We start from the raw sequence: 21,361 nt of genomic DNA, 5'->3' as shown, positions 1-21,361 counted from the left end.
AGCAGGAAACATGCATTTTGACTGATATTCAATCCCTGTAGTGATTTATTGATTCATCATCAGAGTATGAATGATTGGCTTGAATTGTTCTTCTCTCGCTGAAATAAGGCTGTTTTTGCCAGAAGCAGTCATGTTTTAACAGTGTAAGACCCAAATATCATTTTGACTCTTTTCTTGTGATTTCAACTCATTAAAAGCAGGAAACATGCATTTTGACTGATATTCAATCCCTGTAGTGATTTATTGATTCATCATCATTAGTTTGAATGATTGACTTGAATTGTTCTTCTCTCGCCGAAATAAGGCTGTTTTTGCCACAAGCAGTCATGTTTTAACACTGTAAGACCCAAGTATCATTTTTACTCTTTTCTTGTGATTTCAACTCATTTTCAGCAGGACACATGCATTTTCACTCATATTCAATCCCTGTAGTGATTTATTGATTCATCATCATTAGTATCAAGGATTGGCTGAAATTGTTCTTCTCTCGCCGAAATAAGGCTGTTTTGGACACCAGCAGTCATGTTTTAACACTGTAAGACCCAAATATCATTTATACTCTTTTCTTGTGATTTCAACTCATTAAAAGCAGGAAACATGCATTTTGACTGATATTCAATCCCTGTAGTGATTTATTGATTCATCATCAGTAGTTTGAATGATTGGCTTGAATTGTACTTCTCTCGCTGAAATAAGGCTGTTTTTGCCAGAAGCAGTCATGTTTTTAACACTGTAAGACCCAAATATCATTTTTACTCTTTTCTTGTGATTTCAACTCATTAAAAGCAGGAAACATGCATTTTGACTGATAGTTCAATCCCTGTAGTGATTTATTGATTCATCATCAGTAGTATGAATGATTGGCTTGAATTGTTCTTCTCTCGCTGAAATAAGGCTGTTTTTGCCAGAAGCAGTCATGTTTTAACAGTGTAAGACCCAAATATCATTTTGACTCTTTTCTTGTGATTTCAACTCATTAAAAGCAGGAAACATGCATTTTGACTGATATTCAATCCCTGTAGTGATTTATTGATTCATCATCATTAGTTTGAATGATTGACTTGAATTGTTCTTCTCTCGCCGAAATAAGGCTGTTTTTGCCACAAGCAGTCATGTTTTAACACTGTAAGACCCAAGTATCATTTTGACTCTTTTCTTGTGATTTCAACTCATTAAAAGCAGGAAACATGCATTTTGACTCATATTCAATCCCTGTAGTGATTTATTGATTCATCATCATTAGTATTAAGGATTGGCTGAAATTGTTCTTCTCTCGCCGAAATGAGGCTGTTTTGGCCACCAGCAGTCATGTTTTAACACTGTAAGACCCAAGTATCATTTTTACTCTTTTCTTGTGATTTCAACTCATTTTCAGCAGGACACATGCATTTTCACTCATATTCAATCCCTGTAGTGATTTATTGATTCATCATCATTAGTATCAAGGATTGGCTGAAATTGTTCTTCTCTCGCCGAAATGAGGCTGTTTTGGCCACCAGCAGTCATGTTTTAACACTGTAAGACCCAAGTATCATTTTTACTCTTTTCTTGTGATTTGAACTCATTTTCAGCAGGAAACATGCATTTTCACTCATATTCAATCCCTGTAGTGATTTATTGATTCATCATCATTAGTTTGAATGATTGACTTGAATTGTTCTTCTCTCGCCGAAATAAGGCTGTTTTTGCCACAAGCAGTCATGTTTTAACACTGTAAGACCCAAATATCATTTTGACTCTTTTCTTGTGATTTCAACTCATTAAAAGCAGGAAACATGCATTTTGACTAATATTCAATCCCTGTAGTGATTTATTGATTCATCATCAGTAGTTTGAAATGATTGGCTTGAATTGTTCTTCTCTCGCTGAAATAAGGCTGTTTTTGCCAGAAGCAGTCATGTTTTAACACTGTAAGACCCAAATATCATTTTTACTCTTTTCTTGTGATTTCAACTCATTAAAAGCAGGAAACATGCATTTTGACTGATATTCAATCCCTGTAGTGATTTATTGATTCATCATCAGTAGTATGAATGATTGGCTTGAATTGTTCTTCTCTCGCTGAAATAAGGCTGTTTTTGCCAGAAGCAGTCATGTTTTAACAGTGTAAGACCCAAATATCATTTTGACTCTTTTCTTGTGATTTCAACTCATTAAAAGCAGGAAACATGCATTTTGACTGATATTCAATCCCTGTAGTGATTTATTGATTCATCATCATTAGTTTGAATGATTGACTTGAATTGTTCTTCTCTCGCTGAAATAAGGCTGTTTTTGCCACAAGCAGTCATGTTTTAACACTGTAAGACCCAAGTATCATTTTTACTCTTTTCTTGTGATTTCAACTCATTTTCAGCAGGAAACATGCATTTTCACTCATATTCAATCCCTGTAGTGATTTATTGATTCATCATCAGTAGTTTGAATGATTGGCTTGAATTGTTCTTCTCTCGCTGAAATAAGGCTGTTTTTGCCAGAAGCAGTCATGTTTTAACACTGTAAGACCCAAATATCATTTTTATTCTTTTCTTGTGATTTCAACTCAATAAAAGCAGGAAACATGCATTTTGACCGATATTCAATCCCTATAGTGATTTATTGATTCATCATCAGTAGTTTGAATGATTGGCTTGAATTGTACTTCTCTCGCTGAAATAAGGCTGTTTTTGCCAGAAGCAGTCATGTTTTAACACTGTAAGACCCAAATATCATTTTTACTCTTTTCTTGTGATTTCAACTCATTAAAAGCAGGAAACATGCATTTTGACTGATATTCAATCCCTGTAGTGATTTATTGATTCATCATCAGTAGTATGAATGATTGGCTTGAATTGTTCTTCTCTCGCTGAAATAAGGCTGTTTTTGCCAGAAGCAGTCATGTTTTAACAGTGTAAGACCCAAATATCATTTTGACTGTTTTCTTGTGATTTCAACTCATTAAAAGCAGGAAACATGCATTTTGACTGATATTCAATCCCTGTAGTGATTTATTGATTCATCATCATTAGTTTGAATGATTGACTTGAATTGTTCTTCTCTCGCCGAAATAAGGCTGTTTTTGCCACAAGCAGTCATGTTTTAACACTGTAAGACCCAAGTATCATTTTGACTCTTTTCTTGTGATTTCAACTCATTAAAAGCAGGAAACATGCATTTTGACTGATATTCAATCCCTGTAGTGATTTATTGATTCATCATCATTAGTATTAAGGATTGGCTGAAATTGTTCTTCTCTCGCCGAAATGAGGCTGTTTTGGCCACCAGCAGTCATGTTTTAACACTGTAAGACCCAAGTATCATTTTTACTCTTTTCTTGTGATTTCAACTCATTTTCAGCAGGACACATGCATTTTCACTCATATTCAATCCTTGTAGTGATTTATTGATTCATCATCATTAGTATCAAGGATTGGCTGAAATTGTTCTTCTCTCGCCGAAATAAGGCTGTTTTGGCCACCAGCAGTCATGTTTTAACACTGTAAGACCCAAGTATCATTTTTACTCTTTTCTTGTGATTTGAACTCATTTTCAGCAGGAAACATGCATTTTCACTCATATTCAATCCCTGTAGTGATTTATTGATTCATCATCATTAGTTTGAATGATTGACTTGAATTGTTCTTCTCTCGCCGAAATAAGGCTGTTTTTGCCACAAGCAGTCATGTTTTAACACTGTAAGACCCAAATATCATTTTTACTCTTTTCTTGTGATTTCAACTCATTAAAAGCAGGAAACATGCATTTTGACTAATATTCAATCCCTGTAGTGATTTATTGATTCATCATCAGTAGTTTGAATGATTGGCTTGAATTGTTCTTCTCTCGCTGAAATAAGGCTGTTTTTGCCAGAAGCAGTCATGTTTTAACACTGTAAGACCCAAATATCATTTTTACTCTTTTCTTGTGATTTCAACTCATTAAAAGCAGGAAACATGCATTTTGACTGATATTCAATCCCTGTAGTGATTTATTGATTCATCATCAGTAGTATGAATGATTGGCTTGAATTGTTCTTCTCTCGCTGAAATAAGGCTGTTTTTGCCAGAAGCAGTCATGTTTTAACAGTGTAAGACCCAAATATCATTTTGACTCTTTTCTTGTGATTTCAACTCATTAAAAGCAGGAAACATGCATTTTGACTGATATTCAATCCCTGTAGTGATTTATTGATTCATCATCATTAGTTTGAATGATTGACTTGAATTGTTCTTCTCTCGCCGAAATAAGGCTGTTTTTGCCACAAGCAGTCATGTTTTAACACTGTAAGACCCAAGTATCATTTTTACTCTTTTCTTGTGATTTCAACTCATTTTCAGCAGGAAACATGCATTTTCACTCATATTCAATCCCTGTAGTGATTTATTGATTCATCATCATTAGTATCAAGGATTGGCTGAAATTGTTCTTCTCTCGCCGAAATAAGGCTGTTTTGGCCACCAGCAGTCATGTTTTAACACTGTAAGACCCAAATATCATTTTTACTCTTTTCTTGTGATTTCAACTCATTAAAAGCAGGAAACATGCATTTTGACTGATATTCAATCCCTGTAGTGATTTATTGATTCATCATCAGTAGTATGAATGATTGGCTTGAATTGTTCTTCTCTCGCTGAAATAAGGCTGTTTTTGCCAGAAGCAGTCATGTTTTAACAGTGTAAGACCCAAATATCATTTTGACTCTTTTCTTGTGATTTCAACTCATTAAAAGCAGGAAACATGCATTTTGACTGATATTCAATCCCTGTAGTGATTTATTGATTCATCATCATTAGTTTGAATGATTGACTTGAATTGTTCTTCTCTCGCCGAAATAAGGCTGTTTTTGCCACAAGCAGTCATGTTTTAACACTGTAAGACCCAAGTATCATTTTTACTCTTTTCTTGTGATTTCAACTCATTTTCAGCAGGACACATGCATTTTCACTCATATTCAATCCCTGTAGTGATTTATTGATTCATCATCATTAGTATCAAGGATTGGCTGAAATTGTTCTTCTCTCGCCGAAATAAGGCTGTTTTGGCCACCAGCAGTCATGTTTTAACACTGTAAGACCCAAATATCATTTTTACTCTTTTCTTGTGATTTCAACTCATTAAAAGCAGGAAACATGCATTTTGACTGATATTCAATCTCTGTAGTGATTTATTGATTCATCATCAGTAGTATGAATGATTGCCTTGAATTGTTCTTCTCTCGCTGAAATAAGGCTGTTTTTGCCAGAAGCAGTCATGTTTTAACAGTGTAAGACCCAAATATCATTTTGACTCTTTTCTTGTGATTTCAACTCATTTCAAGCAGGAAACATGCATTTTCACTCATATTCAATCCCTGTAGTGATTTATTGATTCATCATCATTAGTATGAATTATTGGCTTGAATTGTTCTTCACTCGCCGAAATAAGGCTGTTTTTGCCACAAGCAGTCATGTTTTAACACTATAAGACCCAAATATCATTTTGACTCTTTTCTTGTGATTTTGGCGAGAGAAGAACAATTTGACCCAATCATTGATACTAATGAGGATGAATCAATAAATCACCACAGGGATTGAATATGAGTCCAATAACATGTTTCCTGCTTGAAAATTGTTGAAATCACAAGAAACTGCCAAAATGAAAAGAAAAAAGTTGAAGTCATATGAAAAGAATCAAAATTATATTTGGGTTTTACAGTGTTAAAACATGACCGCTTGTGTCCAAAACGGTGTATTTTGGCGAGAGAAGAACAATTTGACCCAATCATTGATACTAATGATGATGAATCAATAAATCACCACAGGGATTGAATATGAGTCCAATAACATGTTTCCTGCTTGAAAATAGTTAAAATCACAAGAAACTGCCAAAATGAAAAGAAAAAAGTTGAAGTCATATGAAGAGAATCAAAATGATATTTGGGTTTTACAGTATTAAAACATGACCGCTTGTGTTCAAAACAGTGTGTTTTGGCGAGAGAAGAACAATTTGACCCAATCATTGATACTAATGATGATGAATCAATAAATCAGTACAGGGATTGAATATGAGTCAAACTGCATGTTTCCTGCTTAAAAAGAGTTGAAATCACAAGAAACTGCCAAAATGAAAAGAAAATAGTTGAAGTCACATGAAAAGAGTCAAAATGATATTTGGGTTTTAGAGTGTTAAAACATGACCACTTGTGACCAAAACAGTGTTATTTCGGTGAGAGAAGAACAATTTAAGCCAATTATTGATACTAATGATGATGAATCAATAAATCACCACAGGAATTGAATATGAGTCCAATAACATGTTTCCTGCTTGAAAATAGTTGAAATCACAAGAAACTGCCAAAATGAAAAGAAAAATGTTGAAGTCACATGAAAAGAGTCAAAATGATATTTGGGTTTTCCAGTGTTAAAACATGACCGCTTGTGTCCAAAACAGTGTTATTTTGGCAAGAGAAGAACAATTTAAGCCAATCATCGATACCAATGATTAAGAATCAATAAATCACTACAGGGATTGAATATGAGTCCAATAACATGTTTCCTGCTTGAAAATAGTTGAAATCACAAGAAACTTCCAAAATGAAAAGAAAAAAGTTGAAGTCACATGAAAAATTTCAAAATGACCCAAAAATTTTGAAATCACGCAAAAAATGCCAATATGAGAAAAGAAGTTGAAGTCACGAGAAAGTATTCAAAATGAAAAGAAAAAAGTTGAAGTCACGAGAAGAAGTCAAAATAGCGAGAAAATAGTGATTAAAAAAACGTGATAACTATCTTTGGGTTTTACAGGGCTAAAACATGACCGCTTGTGTCCAAAACAGTGTTGTCTCGGCGAGAGAAGAACAATTTAACCCAATCATTGATACTAAAATATTAGATCAATAAATCACTGATGATAAATCAATACATCATACAAGGGATTGCATAGGAGTGCAATTTCATGTTTACTGCTCAAAAAACATTGTCTCTCTATATCTCCACAAAAGTTTTAATTGGTTATGTCCAAAACATGCTTCTCTCGTCAAGAAAACAACAATTTGACCTAATCATAGAAACTAATCATGGAAGAGGAACTCTTGTTTTTGGTGTGTTTTTTGTGTTCATAATAAACACCATAGGTTTATACAGGCAGAAGGAAAAGGAGCCAAAATAGCCCCAACCTCGAAATGGTTAATTAATAAATAAATTAAATAATTATTAATTTTAACCGCTGTGTGTCGCTGTTCACCCCTCCTTCTTTTTCCGGTGACGTAACGGATGTAAACAGGAAGTGCTTCTTTTCTTTGAATCCGAGGCGCCTACTAGCTGCTAACTGCTAGCTGCTGCAAACTCACAGGTAACAGGTGAGCCGCATTACCTGACATAGCGAGACCTCAGCTCACTCTTTCTCTGCTCAATATCTCTACAGATGTTCTTCACCACTATTAAATATGATGGCTAGTCATAAAATAAACTTTATAATAGCTAGCTAGTTAGGCTCTGCTAGCGTTAGCTCCTGGTAGCTAACGGCTACAGTTAGCTTCGATCGGACTTTCTAGTTTTATTTTATCTTGTTGTTTTAGTAGTTTATGAGTCTGATTTAATGAGCCATTCGCTGTTTCACTCTACCGGCCAAGTGTACTTAGACTTGCATGGCTTAATCTTTGAGACAAGCCTGGAAAGAGTCCTCCTTGATAGAGTGACAGTGGCGGATTCAGACTGTTTGAAGGGCGAAAAAATAAAAAGGGCACATTCTACACAACATGGGGCTCCACCAGCAGCAAAAAGCTATGAAGCATCATGTATGATGAAATCCAAGTAATCCTTGATTACGATTAGCATTAAGTTAAAAGGAGATCCAGATCAAAGTAATTAATGATATGGTACTGACAGTTAAAAGTAAACCATCGAGCTGAACCATCTAGGGGGGTCTCGGGGCATCTCCCCCGGGGAAAACTTTGTACATTTTCAAATAAAATGCATCAATCTTGTGCACTTTGAGTGCTAAATGAGAGCAAACACTTCATATACATTGTTCACAGTTGGGTGATACCATATTATATAATCTTTATTGATATCCTACTGTGACATTTTTAATTTTCAACAGGGCTTCCCACTAGGACATGGAGCAGCCAGACGGGGGAGAAACAGCTGGCTAGGGGGGTCCAGGGGCATGCCCCCCCTGGGGAATTTTTTTTCCCATAAAAGCCCAAATTTGGTGCCTCTCACACATTCTAATACCACTATTCCATCATATACACTGATCTTGATCATTGCATATTTTAATGAATTATTTAATAGAGAATAAGGGTCGTTTTGTAGTATTTTGTATAAGCTCTCAAATACTTTTTGAATTTCATTTCTATCTGCTACAGAGGCTGAAAAATCTTTTATTTAGTAGAAGAGTTCACACCTTTTTTTCCAGAATTTCCAGAAAATTAGAGGCTTATTTTAAAATCGCCCAGCGGTTTTTCAGGCCTCAATGGGTTAACACACTGTGCTCTAATTTTGAAAGCTGCATGTGTTTAGAGACAAACAATAGTAGCTTTTTGTGTAAAACAATTTGAATTGTTAGCTCATGGCTACAAAACGGTATATACAACAGTGTGTTTGGATTACCTCTGACCGACCCGGACAGGTCACTAGTTTTTAGTTCACTCGATGTAGCTGTTTGTCATAGCGACGCCACGTGAAAGGAACGCCTCTTTTGCATTCCCCGTTCATCGGCTACCAAAGAGAGGAACGTTTGCACCTCAACAAGAATATGTTTTTTTGGTTTGCCATATTCTTGCTCTAGAGGGCACATCATCATAATTTGTTGTATGAAGGGGAACCCTAGAGGGCACTCAATATTTTTTTTCATGTGTAAAGGGCAGCCATTAGGGCACTTTCAATCATTTTCACCATCTAGAGGCACTTTAGCAACACCTTTTCAAGCATGGAGGCACCAGACGGGCAGAAGGGCACCTAAAGGGCACTCATTAAGGCACGTCATCAAATTGTCTTGCTCTAGAGTGCACATCATCATAATTTTTTGTATGAAGGGGCAACCTAAAGGGCACCAAAGTCATTTTTTGCACATGTAAAGGGCAGCCAATAAGGCACTTCCTCTCATTTTCACCACTCTTGAGGGCACTTAAGCGCTTTTTCAACCATGGTGGCATGAGGGGGGGCGGTCGCCCCCTGTGTCCGCCACTGTGAGTGGGTTTATCTCAGGATTAGGCAACCCGAGGCTCCAGAGCCACATATTGCTCGTCAGGCTGTCTGCAGTCGCTCCATGTGGCTGTGACAAAATAATTATACAAAATGAATTACTGTTTTCTTTACAATTTTTATTGTTATATATTTATTTTCATTGATCATTGGCGTCAGCCTATTGGAAGTTGTATTCAAATTCCATTACAAAGTCAACAATTCCAATTCTCCTAAGATATTTCTTACAAAATATAGTCTCATAATGGAGTCTCATGTGCTGCACTAACGGCACATTTCAACCTACTGAAAGTTTATTTACACTATTCATAATATAAAGTTATTTTGTGTTGTGTTGCTGTTGCTCAACAGAGTGTCCAAATAAGATTCCTTAAATTAAACATACTAGAACCCTTATTCTCCTTTACAATAATTCATTAAATATGCAATGATAAGATCAGTGTATATAATGGATTGCTCCCGGACCCCGTAGATGGTTATTTTTAATTATTTGCTAATACTCAAGAAAAAGAAAAAAAATTGTATTTGGCAACTGTTGAGACTTGCAATTTACACTACATTTTAGATGTATGATTGATTTTAGTTTTTTATTTATTTATTCAGACTAAAACAATAATTTTTTCTATATATTTTTCAGTATTTTGTAGGGCCGGGACTTTAACGCGTTAATTACGATTAATTAATTACACAAAAATTAACGCGTAAAAATATTCACATAATCACACTTATTTTTGCACCGCGGAACTTTCCCACTGGATGAGTTTCAGGCGGAACGATTATAATGGAGCACCAACTAGCGTTCATGAGTTCAGACAACAACAAACCACAGTGAACATGAACGAAGAAGCTAATGAGACTGCTTTGGTTGGCCCCGTGGATTGGAAATTTTGTTACAAAAAACGAATGGATGGAAGCGTCCATAAGAGCATGGTTGTGTGCAAGCTATGCAACAAGGAATTCACATATCACCGCAGCACATCGAGCCTCAAGTATCACCTCAATGCAAAACATATAGCAGCTAGCGTGAACGCTAATGTGGTATTCAAGGGTATACTAAAAATCAATTTGAAAAAAATTACTTGTCACTGTTCTCAGGTCAAATATTTATATGCGATTAAAATGCAATTAATTTCGATTAATTAATTACAAAGCCAATTAATTAATTTTTTTTAATCGAGTCCCGGCCCTAGTATTTTGTAATATCTTCAAGGAGTTATCGCAAAAATACCCTGGAATATTGTGATATTGTTTTAGGGCCATATCCCCCAGCCCTAGTATGCAGATGACCTTGTTACTTTTAGTCCGAGTAGTGCTGGGCAGCAGGAGCTTCTTAATATATCCAATTCAGTTCAATTCAATTGGCTTTATTGGCATGACGTAACAATGTATATATTGCCAAAGCAAGCATCAGAAAAAAAGATAACAAGATAAGGAAAGCAATATTTACAATAAATTATTATAATTCTGTTATTCATTTTAAATGAAATGAAAATAAAAACGAATAACAATAAAAGAAAGCAATATTTACAATCATTGACTATGGTGTTGAATTAGATACAAAATATAATTCCAGCAAAAGTGCTGTTTTATTATGAAACAGTATAAATGGCGTAATTTTCCTGTGTTCAAACTGTCCAATAATTGTCTTGAGGTCTGCAAAAAGATTAGATACCTTGGTCATTGTGTTGCAGATGATATGAATAATGATGATGATGACATATACAGACAGTGTTATAAGTTATACAAACACCATAGCACGTAAGTTTAGCTGCTGTTCTACTCAAGTTAAAGTGGCTCTGTTCAAAGCTTACTGCACACTACTCTATACTGCCCACCTGTGGTCTTACAAAAAAAATCCAGCATGCAGAAGTTACAAGTTGCCTACAGTGATGCAATGAGAATTTTACTCAAGGTTCCCAGAGGAGGGAGTGCTAGTCAGATGATTGTATCTGTAGGAGTTAGCACACTGAAAGCACTTTTAAGAATTTTGATGTTTAAGTTCATGCAATGTCTGGATGAGTCCACCAACAGTATCTAGGCCTGGGACGATAACAAATTTTGCTGGACAATATATTGTCCCACAAATTATTGCCGATAAACGATATTATTGTCAACATGATAATATATCATAATAATGCACACCCTTTCAAATACAATACATTTTTATTTCTCAGTGTTTTTTACCATTGTAATTGTAATTTTAAGAACGTTTAAATATCCTGAATAAATAAAACAAACATTTTTTTTATTTTTATTTTATTTTAAAAGGGCAGCATTTATTTTGCGATGTAGCAAACTCCACTTTCTGTGAGCGCACAGCGTTTATATTTACTTTGTCGACCAGTGTTGATTGTCGGGACGAAGGCTCTGCATCTCCAGGTGCAGTTTTTTTCCCCAGCTGGGAAAACTGGGTCGGGTGGTTCTGCTTTAGATGGGCATGCAAGTTTGTTGTGGTGGCTTTTTTTGTTGCCACCACTTTTGAACAAATTCGGCATACAGGCTCGTCCGTGTGTTGATGGGCTCACCTTTTTCATTCGGTTTGAAACCGACATATTCCCACACCGGGGCTGTGGCATTTGGCTTTGCAATCATCTTTTTTCCTCGCGTTGCTCCGCACGAGGCTCACCTGCTGCACTCTGTGTGTAGCCAATGCTAGCGGCCCAGCCTTCTCCACAGAGACAAAGAGACTGGATGACTGACAGGAGGGTTCACTCCGCTCATTCTGCTATGGAACAAAAGCGCCCAGGTGCTGAGATCGAGCACAGAGTGAACCCTCCTGTCATCCAGCCTGCTTGGAGGCAACAGACGAGGAAAACAAACATGCATGCGCATGGCGATATATCGAGGCCGGCAAAATTATTGAGTTCATTTAATTTATCGTGCGATTAATTGATTTATTGATTATCGGCCCAGGCCTAACAGTATCATGGTGGTACTCTCAGATCCCTTTGTGAGCTGCTCCAGGTACACATCCATACTGAGAGGACATTGGCTGAAATGTCTGTATGTATTTTAATTCTTGTATTTGTTTTTTTCTTGATTGTTTGCCTGTCTTGTTTTATTTGTTTTTATCTGTCCTGTGTTGCGTAACTTTTGGACATGAGTCTGGCAAATAAACTGAATTGAATTGAATCTATAAGTCTGTGATTTCTCCCCTGGTAGATCTAAAGGGATGCCAGCGTCGGAGCCGGTCCACCTGGGTCGGAAACGAGCCGTCCCCTCCTGCCCGAACCCACTGTTCCTCCTCTGGCTCACCGAGCTCCGGGACGAGGCCAAGGACAAGGGCCTGAAGACCCAGTACACCTACCAGAAGGTAAACCACCAGGACTAACTTAGTGATAGGAACAGAGAGCGGAGGGCCTAAAGATCCAGTTCACCTGCCAGAAGGTAAGAAGATCCAGTACACATACCAGAAGGTAAGAAGGTCCTGTTCACCTACCAGGAGGTAAGAAGAGCCAGTACACCTACCAGAAGATAAGAGGATCCAGTACCCCTATCTGAAGGTAATAAGATCCAGTACACCAACTAGAAGATAAGGAGATCCAGTTCACCTACAGAAGGTAAGGAGATCCAGTACACCTACCAGAAGGTAAGAGGATCCAGTACACCTACCAGAAGGTAAGGACATCCAGTATTCCTACCAGAAGGTAAGGAGATCCAGTACACCTACCAGAAGGTAAACCCCATCCCAGGTCTACTGATCAGACTCATGTTCTGTTACTGTTAGGTAATATTTTTAAGAGCAAACTTAAGACTTATTTTTTTTAAATTGGCTTTTACTTGAACCATATTTCAATATTTTTTGTGTACTTTTTCAGATCGTTTGATATATTTTCATTTTAAATCTCAACTTGAAAAGTAACTAAAGCTGTCAGCTAAATGTAGTGGAGTAAAAGTATAAAGTCATATGAAATGGAAATACTCAAGTCAAGTACAAGTACCTAAAAATAAGTATGTTTACTCAAGTACAGTACTGAGGTAACGTACAGAGGTACTTTAATCCACCACTGCTTACCACACACAAACACAAAGAAATTAGATGAAAAAAGTAACTTGATTTTACTACTCTGGGGTATTTCCATAACAATAATTCTTGGGTGTACAGTAGGACTGCAGTGACCCAGTAGAGCTGAAATAATTAAAGACTCAGGCTATGTTTACATGATGATGGTCTGAACAGAAGACGCAAAAGTGGCGTCTCGTCTTCACTTTTTATTCTGCGTTTAGACAAGCATTTTTGGGGGGAAATCTGTGTGTGTCTGGAATTGGATTGGGTATGCATGCCAGACGGCCTCACTTAAAGTGATAAGAGCATCTTTGGGCATGTGGAAGTTTTCACGCCGCTTTCATCAGCTGCTCCTTCCACGAAGTTATCCCCCATCGACTAGATCTTCCAGGTCTCACCTCCGATCAATTGGTGCATCCAAAATGTGATATAGGTAATTACAGATCCTTCTCTGTTCAGTAATACTATCTGTACATATCCTGTATATTTGGTGGTAATACTCCTGTAAGTTTATTAGAGCGGTTTCAGATTTTTGTGTTTTTAAGCCCCAAAATGCCCTCACCGTCTAAACGAAAGGCACTTCCCAGAAAATATTTTGTTGTTTTTACCCGCAAGCTTCCTCGTGTAAATGGGGCCTAATAAAGAAAATCCTGCACACTGCTGTTGGAAAACACTACTCACGTAGATCTTTACACATTATTCTTCACCATTACTGTGCTGAGAGAACCCTGTCCTGAGCTGAAAGTATGATTATATTCAGGCTAATGGAGCTAAAGAGTTGCAGAAGCTTTTAACTGGAAGTCCAGTGGCAATGGCATAATGGCATTAATCCAGATTGTCCTTGTTGGGTTTATTGTCCCACACAAGTTGTGTGTGTTTTTTTTCCCAACAATATATTTATTGAGTTTTGTTTGACAAAATTGACACATAGGTCACAAGAAAAATACAAAACAAGCAAACATACAAGAAGATGGTGGCCAAAGGTAGCATAGTTTAAGAACAAGAGTCCTTGAGGATCCAATCAAAAACGAGTACATTTAAAATTATTCTGCTCCAGGTCCGTTTATTAAATGAGCCAGATTATTGTTCCTAATATAATGTATAAAACGTCCCCATACTCTTTGAAACACCTCTTGTTTATTCTTAAGCGTGTATTTAATTCTTTCGAGGGGCAAACATAAAGACTTCAACCACTGTGATCTGCTTGGTTTACCAATGTTTCTCCATGTTAAAGCAATCATTCGTTTTGCCTGTAACAAACACAAATTAAGAAAAACTTGTTCATGGTAATTTATATAATGCCCCTCTGGGTATAGACCAAGTGAAAAAGTCTCGGTTCCTGAACTAGTCTAATGGATAGAATCTCCTGAACTAATACACTAACCTCTTCCCAAAACTCTTTGATTCTCGGGCACAGCCAAAAGCAGTGAAACAAGGATATTATAGTTAACGAAAACTAACAAAATAACGAAAATTAGAATTGGAAAAAGATTTTTGTTAACTGAAATAAAAATAAAAACGAGAGTTTAAAAAAAATAAACGATAACTAACTGAAACTGTATTTTGTGGTTACAAAACTAACTAAAATTATAGTGAAAATGTCCTTCATTTTCGTCTTTGTCAACTTTTTTCATAGGTAAACCTTTTTGGTTGATATGAAAATCTATTTCATTTATCTGGTTTTATGACTTAATAAACTTATTGGAGCTGAGATGGATCAGACAAAGGAAATAAAGGAAACATTTATTGTGACTTTTTTAAATCTGGCACACAACAAATACCCCATTACAAAAAACTAAAACTAATATAAACTAAACTAAAACTAAGCATTTCCAAAAAATAAATACTAATTAAAACTAGCAAACTCACTCCTAAAAATGAATTAAAACTAACTGTATTTGAAAACAAAAATTGACAATGAACTTAAAACTAAAACTAATGAAAAATCCCAAAATATTTTAGCCTTGCAGTGAAAGAGTGTACCTTTTATCTTCACCACATCTAGTGCATGAATCTGATACGTTACTGTTAAATTTGTTGAATTTTACTGGTGTAATATACACTCTCATTAACCAATTAAACTGTAAAAGTTTTAGGTGTGTATTACCTGACTGGGTTAGGGCTGTCTTGCAGGCTCTATGCCACTGTTCCACTGTTAATTCCTCTCCTAAATCTATTTCCCATGCTCTGCGTTTTGAATTAGAGGAGTCAGGGGAGTGTTCCGTCAACATGTCGTAAAATTCAGAAATGATACCTCTTGCAATGGCATTTTTATTGAGATTTTTTTCTAAAGGGGACAGTGGATGGCAAACACAAGTTGTGTGTTTTTTTAGGCTCCTATAGCCTATGAGAAGAAACTCATCCTCTGTCTTTCAGTGTGTGATTTATGGCTGTACACTTCTCCTGAAGTTCATCTTTATTTCATGTGTTTTTGTTTTCTTTCTGCAGGCTATCAGCTCTTTGAATAAATATCCATTACCACTTCAAAACGCCAAAGAGGCCAAGATCCTCCAGAACTTTGGTGACGGCATCTGTAAGATTCTGGATGACAAACTGCAGCGATACCAGAGAGAGAACAGTAAGAAACAGATGCATGGATTCACTGGCTGAAATGCACTTTTACCTTTGTTCTTGTCCAGATAGGCTGCTGCGAAGGCTGCTGTCATTATACGTAGGCTTAGTTATTTTTTCTGCAAAAACATTAGATAGAAATCAAAAGGATCATATGAGAGCTGAAGATAAAAACAGATAAGTCAGTAGATTAAGTGGTAAAAGGATTCTGGAAAATACTACATGAAGTTTAGATATTTTAGAGAATTTAAGAAATAAATACATATAAAAACTAGGGCTGCACAATTATGGCCAAAATCATAATCACGATTATTTTGATCAATATTGTAATCACGATTATTAATCATGGTCATTCATCATGTTAGGGAAAACATCTGTATTTTTATTGCACTACTTTTAAACAAATAATAGGAACAGTTTTTAGTGTGTGTTTAGAGTGTCCGGTGCTTGTTGTAAACAAACAGCGATCGCTAGGTGAACACCTACACACATACATACTATACTGCTACAGAGCTAACTGTTAGCCTATTAGCCTGGATGCTAAGGGGTTAACGTCCCCGAGCTGATTCGACTCGCTCTTAACTAGCCTCCTATAACACCAGAAAAAGTCGCTGGATTTGCTAGTCGCTTTTTTAAAAAAAATTAAGGGGGTCTGAAAAGTTGCTAAATATAGCAACAAAATCGCTAAGTTGGCAACACTGCTTCGCCGGCTTTTACAATTGGAGCGTGTTGTTGTGGCGTCGAGTGCAAGTCACATCCTGCTTTGCGCTAGCTCGTTATTTATTAGATTATTATTGATTAGATATGAAGGAGAGCGGCATTTTAAAATGGAAATATCACGGACGATCAGGTAAATTTAATCATGGTGGCCAAAATCGCGATCACAATTAAAATTTGATTAATTGTGCAGCCCTAATAAATATCATATATTTATGAAATAAAAATGACATAATTAGTATTTAAAAAAAATGTTAAAGGAGCAATAGGAAAACAATAACATGATAATAAACCAGAAAATAATAGTTACGTAGATTTAACATGTTCTTAGACTTGCAAGAAACATCAGACACCAGAAAAATTCAAATACCAACAAAATGTAATATTACAGCTGAAGGTTTTTCTCGAGATTTAACCCTCTGGTACAGTGGCCCTGGAGTGCAAACCACACCAGCAATTCACACAACACGCCAGCAATTTACACAACATACCAGCAATTCGCCACAACGCGCCAGCAATTCACACAACACGCCAGCAATTTGCCACAACGCGCCAGCAATTCCTCACAACATGCTAGCAATTAACACAACGCACCAGCAGTTCGCTACAACGCACCAGCGGGTAGGTACATATTGGACACTGATCCTCCTCCTGATTGGTTGCTGCCATCATTCGCTTCTCCATAGTCAAACCAGCCACCAAGTGCAGCCAAGTGAGAAAGAATGACAGTAAAGTGTTTATCCTTCATGTCAGCTTGCTCTGAGCAGTCTCAATGAATTTACCATAAATATCACAATACTGGCACACTACATATATATAGGGTATAGGCTGGTTTGACTATGGAGAAGCGAATGACCGCAGGAACCAATCAGGAAGAGGATCCAATATGTACCTACCCTTTCCGTTTTGATGAATTGTATTTGACACCTGGAAACTCTTTTCCACCTTCAAATCACTACTCAACCCTCCGCCTCCTCCCCCTCCTAACTGCCTCACCGCAGACACCTTTGCATCCTTCTTTACAGGCAAAGTTGCAGCAATTGGGGTGGTCGGTAGCGTAGTGGGTTACGCAGGCGCCCCATGTGTAGAGGCTACAGTCCTCGCTGCAGCTGGCCCCGGTTCGAGTCCCGCATCGGACGGCCCTTTACTGCATGTCATTCCCCTCTCTCTGCCCCCTGTTTCCTGTCTCTCTTCAACTATCCTGTCCATTAAAGGCATGAAAAAGCCCCAAAAAATACATAAAAAAAAAAAAAAAGTTGCAGCAATCACCAGCCAATTCTCTGACCAGCTCACTCCCCATCCGACTCCTAATACTGTGACAAGTCCTACTACATGTCTTTCTGTATCTCAGCTGAGCAGCACTGAATCAGCTGCTAGCACCTAATTTTCTGGCTTTACACCCCTCTCTGAGAGTCAGGTATCCAAACTGTTGACATGTAGCCGTCCTACTACATGCTCGTTGGACCCTATACCAACAAACCTTCTTCAGTCCATTTGCCCAACCATCACGCCAGCTATCACACATGTGATTAGTGGTCACTGTCCTCCGGCACTTTACCCACTGCTTTCAAAGCAGCTCGGGTAACACCTTTACTCAAGAAACCTTCTCTCAACCCTGCTGAAGTCGAGAACTATCGTCCTCTCTCACTTCTTCCATTCTTATCCAAAACTATTGAACGGGCGGTCGCTAAGCAACTTTCAGAATTCCTCCTACAGAACAATCCTCTTGATCCAAATCAATCTGGTTTCAAAAGCGGCCACTCAACTGAAACTGCTCTGTTGTCTGTGACAGAAGCCTTAAAAGAAGCAAGATCATCAGCAAAGTCCTCAGTTCTAATTCTGCTTGACTTGTCAGCTGCGTTTGACACAGTTAACCAGGTGATGTGCCTTCATCCACTTGGATGAAGGCACATCACCTCCAGCTGAACCTTTCAAAAACTGAACTGCTGGTCCTTCCTGCCAAACCTACAATACACCACAACATCAACATCAAAATTGACTCCCTATGTCTTGCCCCCACCAGGGTGGTGAGAAACGTAGGTGCGATGATTGATGACCAGCTCACCTCTTCCAGTCACGTCGCCTCTGAAAAATCAGACCTTACCTAACTCAACCAGCCTGCTCAGTTAAACTGCTTCAGGTGATCCAGAACGAGGCGGCGCGCCTGGTCTGTAACAAGCCAAAAAGGACACATGTCACACCGCTGATCATTGATCTCCACTGGCTACCTTTTGCAGCCCGCATCAAATTCAAATCTCTAATGCTGGCCTACAAAGTTGTCTCCGGTACTGCACCTACCTACCTGAACGCCCTGATTCAGGCATATGCTACCTCACGACCGTTGCACTCTTCCAATGAACGGCGCCTGGCTCTGCCCCCCGTTGGTCGAAGGCAATTCAGACTCTTTGCATTTCTTGTTCCCCGCTGGTGGAACACACTACCAGTTCCGACCAGAGCAGGGGCATCCCTCTCTACCTTTAAAAAAAACTCCTGAAGACCCAGCTCTTCAGAGAGCATCTTCTTTCCTACACGGTAATTCAACTACTTAAAGAATTGTCACTCGCACTTATTGATGGACTAATAGCTCTTACTGCACTATAACTTGATTGTTTTCTTTTCTCTTCCTGTAAGTCACTTTGGATAAAAGCGTCTGCTAAATGACAAAATGTAAATGTAAATTAATTGCTGGTGTGTTGTGGCGAATTGCTGGTGTATTGTGGCGAATTGCTGGCGTGTTGTGTGAATTGCTGGTGTGTTGTGTGAATTGCTGGTGGTCTTGATATATTTTGAAATTCAAATTTCAGTTCTAATGGGTCAATAATAATAATACACTGTGTACACATTTACCTCGTCTGAAAGGGGAGTAAATTTGAGTGGGCCCAGATGGTTAAAAAAGTACTCTTAAGGAATGCTGAAGTGATGAATTTATAAAGGTGATTACATCAGCTCTGTCTTCACATTGTTCTCTTTACCTCTTCTTTAGGTCCAAACGCTCCAATTCACTGTCTCCCTGAAGTAGCGCCCCCTGCTGGCAGACAGGACAACAACAGCCTGGCTCCCTCCACAAAGGTAAATAAAGCTGTGTGAGAAAAGACCCAATTTAAACCAAAACATTGACATTAGAAGCTTCTGTTGAGGTTTTTTAAATGCATCTTTGAATGTCTGTCCTCATATTTTATGATGTAAAAAGAAAAGGACAATCCTGGAGCACAATCTTCGATATACAGTCATGGAAAAAATGATTAGACCACCTTGTTTTCTCCAACTTCTCGTTCATTTTAATGCCTGGCACAACTAAAGGTACATTTTTTTGACAAATATAATGATTACTAGGCCTGCAAGCAGGACTGAACGGGACCGAGCAGAGTGGAGCCGTCGGGGGAAGGGCACGTCAGGGTAGGGCAAGTCGGACGTGACGCTGTGGTCTCAGTCCCTATGCGTACCAAATGGTGTGTCTCCTACCACTTTGCTAGGGGTAGGTGTAAAACATGTTGCTTCCTGTAGCCAGCAGGGGGCGCTATGACTGTGTGTCAATATTGACACGTGGGTGTGTTCCAGGCTGGACCCTAATCACGTGTGTGAAATTTGGGACAGGTTGGACAATGTATGGTCAAGTTATAACAATCTCGTGTTTTATGGCGAGACGCCATATTTTGCCGCCATGCCACGCCCACATAGTGTGACCCTCGGTAAAGATTTATACAACTTTTGATCCCAAAGGCCTTGTGATGGTAGTGACCAAGTTTGAAGTCAACTGGATAAAATCTGTAGGAGGAGTTCATCAAAGTATGCAACGTGGTCATTTTGTAAAAGGGGGCGTGGATAAACCATAAGGGGTGGGGCTTCGTGAAAAATCGTTTTTTAGAAGTGTTAAGGGCTGGACTCTGTTGAAGCAGGACAAGTGTGGAGCAGATGGGACAAAGAATGGGAAAGTTATAACGATCTCGTGTTTTATGGCGAGACGCCATATTTTGCCGCCATGCCACGCCCACATAGTGTGACCGTCGTTACAGATTTATACAACTTTTGATCCCAAAGGCCTTGTGATGGTACTGACCAAGTTTGAAGAGAATTGGATGAAATCTGTAGGAGGAGTTCGTTAAAGTATGCCACCTGGAAATGGCCAAAAACGATGAAAAGTGCGATATTCAAACCAAGATGGCGGACTTCCTGTTGGGTTTGAGGTATGGGTCCAAGAGGCTTTTTGGTGCGTCTCCACATGACTCGTGTGTACCAAATTTCGTGTCTCTACGTGAAACCTAGTGGAAGGGCTAAGTATAAAACTAGTTACTTGCTGTTGCCAGCAGGGGGCGCTATGACTGTGTGTCAATATTGACACGTGGGTGTGTTCCGGGCTGGACCCTAATCACGTGTGTGAAATTTGGGACAGATTAGACAATGTATGGTCAAGTTATACAGTCTCGTGTGTTATGGCGAGACGCCATATTTTGCCGCCATGCCACGCCCACATAGTGTGACAGGCGGTAAAGATTTATACAACTTTTGATCCCAAAGGCCTTTTGATGGTACTGACCAAGTTTGAAGTCCATGGGGTGAAATCTGTCGGAGGAGTTATGTAAAGTATGCAATGTGGTCATTTTATGAAAGGGGGCGTGGATAAAGCATAAGGGGCGGGGCTTTATAAATATTGTTATTGGGAAGTGTTAAGGGCTGGACTCTGATGAAGCATGAGAAGTTTGGACCAGATGGGACAAAGAATTGAGAAGTTATAACAATCTCGTGTTTTGTGGCGAGACGCCATATTTTGCCGCCATGCCACGCCCACATAGTGTGACCGTCGGTAAAGATTTATACAACTTTTGATCCCAAAGGCCTTGTGATGCTACTGACCAAGTTTGAAGTAAATCGGGTGAAATCTGTAGGAGGAGTTCGTTAAAGTATG

General features: G+C 38.2%; 1 protein-coding gene across 5 annotated transcripts in view; it reads left to right on the top strand.

Annotated features, from left to right (window-relative positions):
- The first annotated feature begins 7,229 nt into the window (after nt 1-7,229).
- Nucleotides 7,230-21,361, top strand: part of mus81 (MUS81 structure-specific endonuclease subunit) — a 74,326-nt gene continuing 60,194 nt past the window's right edge. For 4 of the 5 annotated variants that reach the window (XM_059343802.1, XM_059343801.1, XM_059343800.1 and 1 more), the window contains exons 1-4: nt 7,230-7,315; nt 12,327-12,477; nt 15,619-15,748; nt 19,442-19,527. In XM_059343802.1, coding sequence (XP_059199785.1) covers nt 12,337-12,477; nt 15,619-15,748; nt 19,442-19,527 — 357 coding nt within the window. In that variant the 5' untranslated portion in view covers nt 7,230-7,315; nt 12,327-12,336. The remainder of the gene's footprint in view (nt 7,316-12,326; nt 12,478-15,618; nt 15,749-19,441; nt 19,528-21,361) is intronic. The other variant, XM_059343799.1, reaches the window with a different exon arrangement.

This window comes from Centropristis striata, chromosome 11 (genome assembly GCF_030273125.1).
Source record: "Centropristis striata isolate RG_2023a ecotype Rhode Island chromosome 11, C.striata_1.0, whole genome shotgun sequence".
Taxonomy (NCBI): domain Eukaryota; kingdom Metazoa; phylum Chordata; class Actinopteri; order Perciformes; family Serranidae; genus Centropristis; species Centropristis striata.
Note: the sequence above shows the minus strand (reverse complement) of the source record. Positions and strands in the feature narration are given on the sequence as shown.